Below are 9,703 nucleotides of genomic sequence, written 5' to 3' on the forward strand. Positions count from 1 at the left end.
GGGATTTTCCTGACTTTCCCATTAGACCAACCATTTATTAAGAAAAGACTTTCTTGCATATTTCCTCCAGCGTTTTTAGACATATAGACCTGGGACAAATTACACTTGTATGCAGTTTGCCATGTAGCTGAAGTGCCACATTTTAAAATTAGTCTTTGATAAGTAAAATTATATATTTCTCTGATCTTTATGCCCCCACTAAGCAATTTTAAACTATTCCTACATAATTACAAGCTCCTGGACCTTAAAGAGAAAAGCTGGACTCATAGGGTCAGAAAACTTAACCATTTCAGAACGATTTAGAATCTGATGATGGAGTGATAAAAGTTGGATTCGTATCTGCGGTGAAGGATCCACTCGCCAGATTCCACATCTGGTCTAGCTCCCGCCCTATGCTGTGGTCTCAGAGGATGATCGCTGTACTTACTGGAACAGCAGCTTCTGAGCACAGCCATCCCAGCACCTCTCGCTTTCACTCCCATCGTCTAGAAAACCTGCTGAGAGGCAGTGGTGCTGGGGGGAGGGCCCGCGCGTGAGTATCTCTGTTTGAGTTCCCATCCTTCAGGTTTTCCCAGCGTTTGCATTTGATCGGCCCTGGTGCTGTTATATACGAGGTGAGCGTCCTGAAGCCTGGCCTTTTTACTTCTCAGAGGCCTCCTTTGTAAAATAAGTTTGATATCTGCCTGACCGATTTCTCTAGGTTACTGTGAGAATTCACTGAAATGATGGAAATCAAAGTCTAAAAATAATGTTATAAAGTTGTAATGTATTATCAGTATTATTATTAGGGTAATACCAGAGTGTTAGAGCATTTCATGCTATTTTATCTCTTCACTAATTTATATTTTAAGTCATTGTTAGTAGTGTCTTAATCTAGAAATAGCTCTGGAAATGTTTTGAGTCATTACAAATTAATAAAATGATTTGCATGTTCATATTAATTTTAAAGCATAGAAGAAAAAATTTAAATACCATAGAGGCCAAGATGGAGGGGTTCTGTTTGGATTAACATTTTGAAATATATCTCTAGACCAAAGAGTTCTTGTACTGAATCCAAAAATGTACCAATTCTTTTTATGCACGTGTCATTAGACATTAACATAAGTGAAGAGATTGCAGCACCTGAACAATTAAACGCAGAGTATCTGCAGTGGCTCCTTTGAAATCCGTCCTGCTTTTCGTGGTATGAATCAGGGATAGTTCATCCCTCTGACATGAATAATATTAGCAAATATTTCTGAGAGTTTTGGAGATCCCGAGGTCATTTATATCATCACATAATGTGTGTCAGATACTGGTTTTGAATCTTTGAAGAAATTAACCCACTTGATCCTTGATACCACAATGCACTAGGCCTCGGTTTCCATCTGAGATGGGAACTTTGAGAGAGTTACGGAACGTTCCCAAAACCACCCCCCGGGTGGAGCTGGGGTTGGAACCCAGGCGGCTGGACCAGAGCCCCAGGTTGACCTCTGGCTGTTCCCAGCTCCTGCTGCCACCTCCTCTGTCACATGGGCTTCACCTCCCTGTTCCTGCCCCATCCCGTCGGTGACCACATTCCTGCCCAGGTGCAGGAATGAAAGATCATAAGATGTGGAAGAAAGTTTAAAAGCAAAGATTTTAGAGTCACACAGCCTCTCCTACTTATCAGCAATTGTTTAACTCATCTAATCCTCTATGTAAAATAAAAACGAGCGCATTCCCTGCTGAAGCGTCTAACAAGCAGGGTGTAAGAGCATGTGTCACTTCGCCTGCGTGTTAAGCTGCCAATAGATATTATTCAAAACAACAACAACAACAACAAAAGGAGCTCAAAGTACAAAACTGCCATCTTTTCTTAGCTTGTAAGCACAGGCCACATGCCAAGAAAACCATGTCAGTGCATGTCCCTGCATGGCCGGGAGCTGTCCACCCCTTGTCAAGTGAGTTTACTTTTGAGCTTCTTGCCTGAAGGCACTTCCAGCTCTAAGAATGTCCTGTACAGTGTTTCAAGGAACCCACATTCAACCCCACTACGAAGATCTGAATTTCAGCTCCTTCTGTCTTGTGTTCCCAGGCCTACAGAGTGGATGAGAAGGCCGCAGAGCAGGCTCGGTGGGAGGAAGCCTCCAAAGAGACAATCAAGAAAACCACCAAGCCCTGTCCTCGCTGCCATGTGCCGGTGGAAAAGAACGGTGAGTCCGGGCTGGGCAAACAGTGAGGGCGTCTCGGAGGGCGTCAGCTGCGTGGCCGGGACAGTGAGGAACGCTACAAGGCCTTGCTAGCTAGGGAGCTCAGCGCTGGGACTTTGGGGCCATCTGGCCATCGTTGGTATCGCAGCTCTCTCACATCATGTCTCTCAACCTCCTAGGTTGCAAGTCCTTATCTGTAAAATAGTGCTGATAACAGAAGCTGTCCCACAACAGTAGAACCGTAGGACATGGCGGGTAACCAGTGCCTCCCCAGTGCCCAGCATAAAGAAAGCACTCCGAAAACACTAACTGCCCTTATTGTTAACACTGTTTATCATTAAAATTATTAAACACTTTGCCTCTGATTTTAAAAAAGTTGCTAGGGAAACTTTCCAGTCCAGTATTTCCCCAGCATGCCCTCCATGCTATGCCGGTATGTAGAGATACGCACAGGGGAAATGCAGATGCCGTGATGTCACACACGTCTGGCTCCCACTGTATCCCCTCTTGCAGGATAACAACAACAAAAACAACTAACTTGTGCGGAGCACTTACTAAATGCTGGTTCTAAGTTCTCTTCTGGTGTCAGATCCTTTAATCCTTACAGACGCCACAAAGGAAGCTATTGTTATCCCCATTCATAACATACAGTCAAGCCTTTCAGATTTCCTTTCGTAAAGAAATCTGTTTAACTTTGTCTAACCAATTGGTTCCCAGTTTTTTTGGCCATGAAACTCTCTATTCCACATCAGTGATTCCTATCTCTTTGAACACGGAGCACTCTCCGGGCTCTGGTTTCTCCATCCCTGCGGCAGGAGAGTTAGTGCCTTTTGTTGGGGTGACTCGTGTCTCCTTCATTAAACCAGCCTTTCCATGAATGTGTTTCTGAATAGGACTTTTGCCTTGTACCAGCTACTCTCTAAATTTTAAGAATGGAAAGAGTCAACCTGGAGATACCTCTGAATGAAACAACATTCCACATAGTCCGAGTCTCCTAGGAACCCACGTGTATCTGCCACTTTGCACAGGTTTACAGGCAGAAGCACCAGCAACCGGATTCAGATGGTTCTCCCTGGTGATGGTCTAGCCCCAGGGCAACGTCTCAAAGAAACCCGGTCTCCCTTCCTTACACATGCGGTCACGTCCATGCCTCCTTGTTACCGTAATATCGACTACTCTGTACACTGAGGCCTAATAGAAAGACGGAGACAGAGATTTTGGAGGAAGAGAGAGATGGCTTTATTTTTCTCTGCCAGGCAAAGGGAAGACACGTCAGGCTAGTGCCTCAAGAACTGTGCCCCCTGTGGTTGGGAGTTGGGGAAGATTTTATACGTGGGGTTTGGGGCTCGCAGTCTGGGGTATGTGATAAGGATCGAGTTGGTGGAGGTCTTGCATTCTTTTTCCTTCGCATTATTCTAAAACAGTCATAGCCGGCGTCAGGCCACCCGGTGACTGGGGTCTGGCAGTTTGTTGATTGTCTGTTTGTCTATGGTTTTTTGGCTGGGCACCTCCTTTGTGAAATGCAGAACAAACTATAGGAATGATTTTGTATGGAATGCAGCTTCCAAGTTGTAAATAAGGTTGGCAAGTGAGAGGCAGGATATAACTCACACAGAGTTAAGTATCAGGGAGTTAGCTTTGTGAAGCAAAAATCTAGTTACTACAGATTAGGGACAGCTAAAGTAAAACAAGGGATGATTAACTCTTTCAGGCCAGGTTATCTTTCTCCCCCAGCCTGTTCCACGTTATTGTTTTCCTTGCTCTCAAGAGGAAAAAGCACAATCACTTCTGTTTGCACTGCGACAACTCCCCCCACAGCTAGTTTATTCCCTCCATCTCAATGGAGAAACTCACTTTTATTTGTATTGCAACATCCTCACGTCCTGGGGGCCAGCCACCACAGCTGGGAGAGACTTTGAGAGCGCTCTTGCCAGAAGGACGCCCCTCCCAGCTCCTGTCTCCTTGCCTCCTGCCAAGTGGCCCATGTAACGGCTGGAGGACCCTGAGAGAGAGACCAGCACGGCTCTGGGGACACGACCGTGCTCGTGGCTGTGGTGTTTCCTCCTCCTGCCGACCTCCCCCGGGTCTGGTGGCTGCACTGTGTGATCATGTGGTCTGGGGGCCATCGCTGTGGAGCCCTCCCTGGCTCTGTAGCGTTGCTGGAAGTCAAACTCTAGAGCATTCCTTTGGGTTGCCCCCTTCCCGGGGACCCTGATATCTCGCAGCAGCCAATGGGGCACCCGTGCCATCCATCTTAAAGCCATCCCAGCCCAACGCCCAGAGTTCCTTCTGAACGTGAGACACGTCTGCACTAGCTCACCTGAGACACAGAGCGAAGCACAGGTACTGCTTTTCCCACGTTCTCATCACTGGGCCTTCACTAGCTGCCCTTATTATTACGTACTATTAACACCATTAAACACTTTGCATCTGATAAAAGAAAAAAAAAAAAAGAAGATGCTAGGGAAACTTCCCGGTCCAATATTTCCCCACAGTACTCTGATATGTAGAGATGCTCATTGGTTTGTCGGGGCTGAGAGCTGGCCTGCTGTGAGTGAAACCCCGCCCGCAGCCCCAGGGTGGGCCCTGAAGGCTGTCTCTCCCCACCTGCATCCTTTAGAAAGTCTTGAATACAAACAAAAGAGTGCTGACACCTTCCAGAGCTGCAGCCACTGGCCAGGTCCCTAGCCCTGAATCAGTGGTGTCCGAGGGGAAAAGGGAATTCACCCAGTGAGTCTACTCCTCCCATGCTGGAATGCTCCCGGACTCGCAGCAGGCTGGCCCACACCTGTAAAGAGAAGATATCCACAGAATCACAGGAAAGAGCTTTCCTGGTCCTCACGGACTAAGCAGTGTTGAGAAAGAAGCAAAGGCCTTTCACCAGAGAAGATGCTCAGCGCTGATGAACATGGACCAGTGTTCTGTCTCAGCGGTACTTAAAGGATGCAAATTCAACATTAAGAGACCCATTTCGCTATTTTCTAAGGTCAAGAACCCTGGCTGTCTATCCCTTGGGCCCAGAAGAGTACCCAAAAAATAAGTATTTGTTGAATTTAAAAGGAGCTAGGGGTCTACGGCCATACCACCCTGAACGCACTTGATCTCATCTAAAAGGAGCTAGGAAAGGAGATAGACACATAAGTAGATAATTGTATAAAATATGATAGAGAAAACAAGCTAGTAGAGAGAGACCTTGGGGTTAAGAGACAGCTTCCTGGTGGAGATGCTGCCTGAGCTGAGAATCAGAATCAGGGTCGTGAACCTCCCAGGACGTTGGAGAGAAGCCTTCCAGGCAGCCGGCAGGCGCAAAGGCAGGGAGCGTGTGGAAGAAGCCCAGCTGTCTGGAGCTCCCAGACGAGGATGAGGAGCATTGGCTGAAGCGGTGGGTGGGTGGGTGGAATGCAGGGCTTGGACTTGATTCTGTAAGACAGGGAGCCCCCCAGGGTGTGAGGCCAGAAGAGGACGTGCTCAGGTCTGCCTTGAGTCAGACCACACCTGCAGCCCAGAAGATGGATTTGGAGGAGTCAAGTGATTCCTGACTATAGAAGTGTTTCCTAATCTGGTTCTTTCTTTGAAATATTGTGATGTACTGCACATGGACAACACTGATTTTTTTCACCTATAGATTTTTTTTTTTAGTGTCTACAGCTGCTTTTAATGTTTAACAAAATGTGTGTTCACTTTACAATATCGAGGACAGCATAGTAAAGGTGGAGCCCCACTGTGCATACCATCCTTTCTCTTGGAATTTTGATTACTTGCACAAGGTCCAGGAGCACAGGTTCCAGAATATTCTCAAAATCATTAAAGAGTGAAAAATTGGAGCATGTACAAGTGTTCTTTAATGGACATAGGGACAGGCAATCTTTAAAAGAATGAGGTAGAGCTAAATATGTTAAGAAAAACAAAAATGCACAAAATATATTGCTGAGTGAAAAATGCTTCTTCACAATTCTGTGTAGAGTATGATCATGAAGGACTAAGAGAAAGGTTTATGTTTTCTCAAATTTTTGTTTGAATCCAGAAACAGACTCACAGACACAGAAAACAAACTTATGGTTACCAAAGGGGATAATGGAGGTGGGGGAGGGGTTAGGGTTAGATAAGTTAGGAGTTTGGGATTAGCATGTACGTACTATTACATATAAAATAGGTAAACAACAAGGACCTACTGCACAGCACAGGGAACTAACTCAATATCTTGTAGTAAACTATAATGGGAAAGAATCTGAAAAAAATAAGCGTATGTGTATAATTGAATCACTTTGCTGTACTCTTGAAACTAACACAACATTGTACATTAACTATACTTCAATTTTTTAAAAAATTAAGCTTAAAAAAATTTTTTTGTTTGAATCAATTCGAGGTGAATGACCTGTGCTGAGAGTCAGACAGTAACAGCACATCCAGGAGTCTGGGGTTAGTCAGGACTGGATCCAATTTCAAGGAAACCTGATTCTCCCACTGGCTTAGAGGTCACACCTATAGATTTTTAACCTATGAACTGAAAAGCTGGACCTTTCATCTTATTAATGATAGTCTAAACTGTTTTAAAGGATATTACTACAACCAAAACAAACTTAGGCTCCATGAGCAAGAAAGGCTAGTTTCTTTACCCAGTTCTCCACCTAAATTCATAGCCTGTTTCGTATTCAACTGAATCCCAGAAAAGCAGTTCTCCCTTCAGCAAAGCTGTCGTGATAATGAGAATTAGATAATTAGATAATTAGAATTCCATTCTAAACGCAGGCTGAGCCTCAGCACTTCCTCCTATAACGCCTTCTAATCTCCGGAAGTTCTTCCTTTACTTCCACCTCCAACAGATGAGATCCTGAATCCATTTTCTGCTCAATAAGTGTCTATTGCACATTAAATTTCAGGTTGTGTCTTCAGGTTGTTCAAGAACTTCTCTCTCATTAAATCTAATGCCAGAGTGGCTGGCCCGGGCCATGGTGTAGACTGCGCCCAGTCTGGGCTTTTCATGGTTTGAGCATCCGTCAGGAGACGCATTCTCTAAGAGGGAAGCCAGATTTTCTCCATCCAAATACCCACGAATTAACGTGGCATCAGCAGCAGCTTCTTGCCTGAATTTACTTTTAAGCTGTCAAGGCTTTTAGGATTGGGGTCCCTGATGCTTCTCTGTTTTATGGGGGGTCTAGCATATTCCTTCTATATTACACACCAGGAAAGAAAAGAAAGTTAGCAGCCTGAATATCCTCTCTTCCTATTTCCTTTATTCTTATTCCACTGTGCCATTGTGGGTCTAGTTTCTACAATAAAATACTTGTTAACACTAGTATTCCAGATCTGTTAAGATTTTGGTATAACAGGAAAACACTCTCAAGCTTTCAGTCAGCCCCACTTTAATATTCCATTGAATTTGAATGCATTGCTTAAGCATTCTTTATGATATTCCAGAGAAATTTAAGTGATTATACGGTATGACACTATTTATTATATTACTGACATCCTAAGTGCACAATCCATAAATATGTGTTGAAAATTATACAATCCTATAATTGTGTAATCCTAATTGGGAAGTAGTAAGAAAAAAGTATCACAGGTGAGTTTTCCCCATTATTTTCCACATATTTGACCTTTAAAACAAACCAAAAAGAAGTAGAAAACTATGGGATTTTAAACACCCTTAAGCTGGCCTAAAGCAAATACCTTTATTTACATATTCGTAAATATTTTATATTAGTTCAAGTTCTCATGCCAAGCTTCTAATATAAAAATAAGACAGCACTAAAGCAATTCTTTGGAAAATTTGGCAAGAAAAAAATGGCTTAGCAAGATAATTGGTAAAAGTGAATAATGGAGCACATTCAGTGCTACGTGGAATTAAAGCAAAGACACCACTTTTGCCTGGATTATCTGGGAAACTCGCCCACAAACAATCCTCTACATATAATTTCATACAAATAACTTTCTCTTCACTTCACAGCAGACTCAGTATCTGATCCCCAGAAGCAAATAGGGAATGTATTTAACAAATGGGGGAGGTGGGGAATCCCCAAATAAGGGACTTTTCATCTGATATTGGAAAGGCTCTATTTCATGAAAGAAAAAACATTGGAATCACATAGATCTTGGTTAAACCTCTGGCTTCACACTTAAAAGTACACGACCTTGAGAAAATTCTACAGCCAGGTAATACCCTTATCTCACAAGGTGCTTTTGAGGAGTAAATGACATAATATAGATGTAAAGCATTGAGCATTATTCATTATTTTCTCTCTATCCTCATCTTAAATAAAATTTTGAATAGTTTAAAGGAAACTATTCACTATTAAATGCTTTAAAACAGCTGTCCCAACTCCTGTCTTATGAACTCTTTCAAGCCAAGTAACACTGAAGAAATGATAAAATTACTCATACTATATATTGACATTATTATATATTATATTTTAAATTGTCAAATATATTATTGTATACTTATATTAAATTACTATATATTTGAATAAGGAATTGACCCCGCTTGTGAAACACAAAGCGCTTGTCCTTAAATCCTATCTCAAGAGAAGTCAGTAAACTCAGATTTAGAAATGAAATTTGTCCTCGATGGAAGTGGCATGCTTCGATCTCACTCATTTCTTTTTTTTTTTAATTTTTATTGGAGTATAGTTGATTTACAATGTTGTGTTAGTTTCAGATGTACACCAAACTGAACCAGTTGTTAATACACACACACACACACACACACACACACACACATTCTTTTCCAGATTCCTTTCCCATATAGGTTATTCACTCATTTCTTAATGAATGTCAGAACTTTGGAACTTCCCGGGGTGCCTCCTGATTTCTTAAGTTTAGGTTCTGCCCTTGGATTGCTTGCAGTAATTCCGTTAGAAAGCCATTTCTGGAACAGCAGGTCGGTGTGGGAGTGCTTCCCAGGTGCTGATCTGTGTCCTCTCTCTGCCCACAGGAGGATGCATGCACATGAAGTGCCCGCAGCCCCAGTGCCAGCTCGAGTGGTGCTGGAACTGCGGCTGGGAGTGGAACCGCACCTGCATGGGGGACCACTGGTTCGACGTGTAGCTGGAGCAGCGGCCACGCAGGCGCACTCCGCCGCCATCCTGTGGGAAGCATAGTGTCCTGCTGTCGTCCGCTGCTTTTCCTCGCTCTAAACACGCACGCGCGCGCGCGCGCACGCGCACACACACACACACACACACACACACACACACACACACACACTCTCTCTCTTCAAGTTCTTTCCAAAATCACAAAAGCAGTTATAGGAGAACCTCTCTGGATCCCTTTACATTACGCCCCTGAGAAACAGCCGGGCTAACGTAACGTAAGAGAGACGAGCAGGAAGTATCCTCAGGCCTCGGCAATACATACACACCAGATGATGCGCGGAGGACAGCGCAATTCACCTTTCATATGGGTTGTCATTCTTGAGTGAATTCAAGTCAGGCTGGATAAACACATAGACGGATTTCTCAGGTTCAATTACCCGCCTTTTACCTTCAGCAAATAGTGGGAAGAAGCCTTTGGTGAGGTGGGAAACAGTTTTGAGG

At 43.8% G+C, this 9,703-nt stretch overlaps 1 protein-coding gene across 3 annotated transcripts in view; it reads left to right on the forward strand.

Annotated features, from left to right (window-relative positions):
* The window catches only part of PRKN (parkin RBR E3 ubiquitin protein ligase), a 1,257,866-nt gene extending 1,248,552 nt beyond the window's left edge, over positions 1–9,314 (forward strand). For all 3 annotated transcript variants that reach the window (XM_057738154.1, XM_057738155.1, XM_057738156.1), the window contains 2 exons: positions 2,057–2,174; positions 9,103–9,314. In XM_057738154.1, coding sequence (XP_057594137.1) covers positions 2,057–2,174; positions 9,103–9,215 — 231 coding nt within the window. In that variant the 3' untranslated portion in view covers positions 9,216–9,314. The remainder of the gene's footprint in view (positions 1–2,056; positions 2,175–9,102) is intronic.
* Positions 9,315–9,703: the final 389 nt, after the last annotated feature.

The sequence above is a fragment of the Hippopotamus amphibius genome, chromosome 6 (genome assembly GCF_030028045.1).
Source record: "Hippopotamus amphibius kiboko isolate mHipAmp2 chromosome 6, mHipAmp2.hap2, whole genome shotgun sequence".
In the NCBI taxonomy this organism is placed as follows: Eukaryota; Metazoa; Chordata; class Mammalia; order Artiodactyla; family Hippopotamidae; genus Hippopotamus; species Hippopotamus amphibius.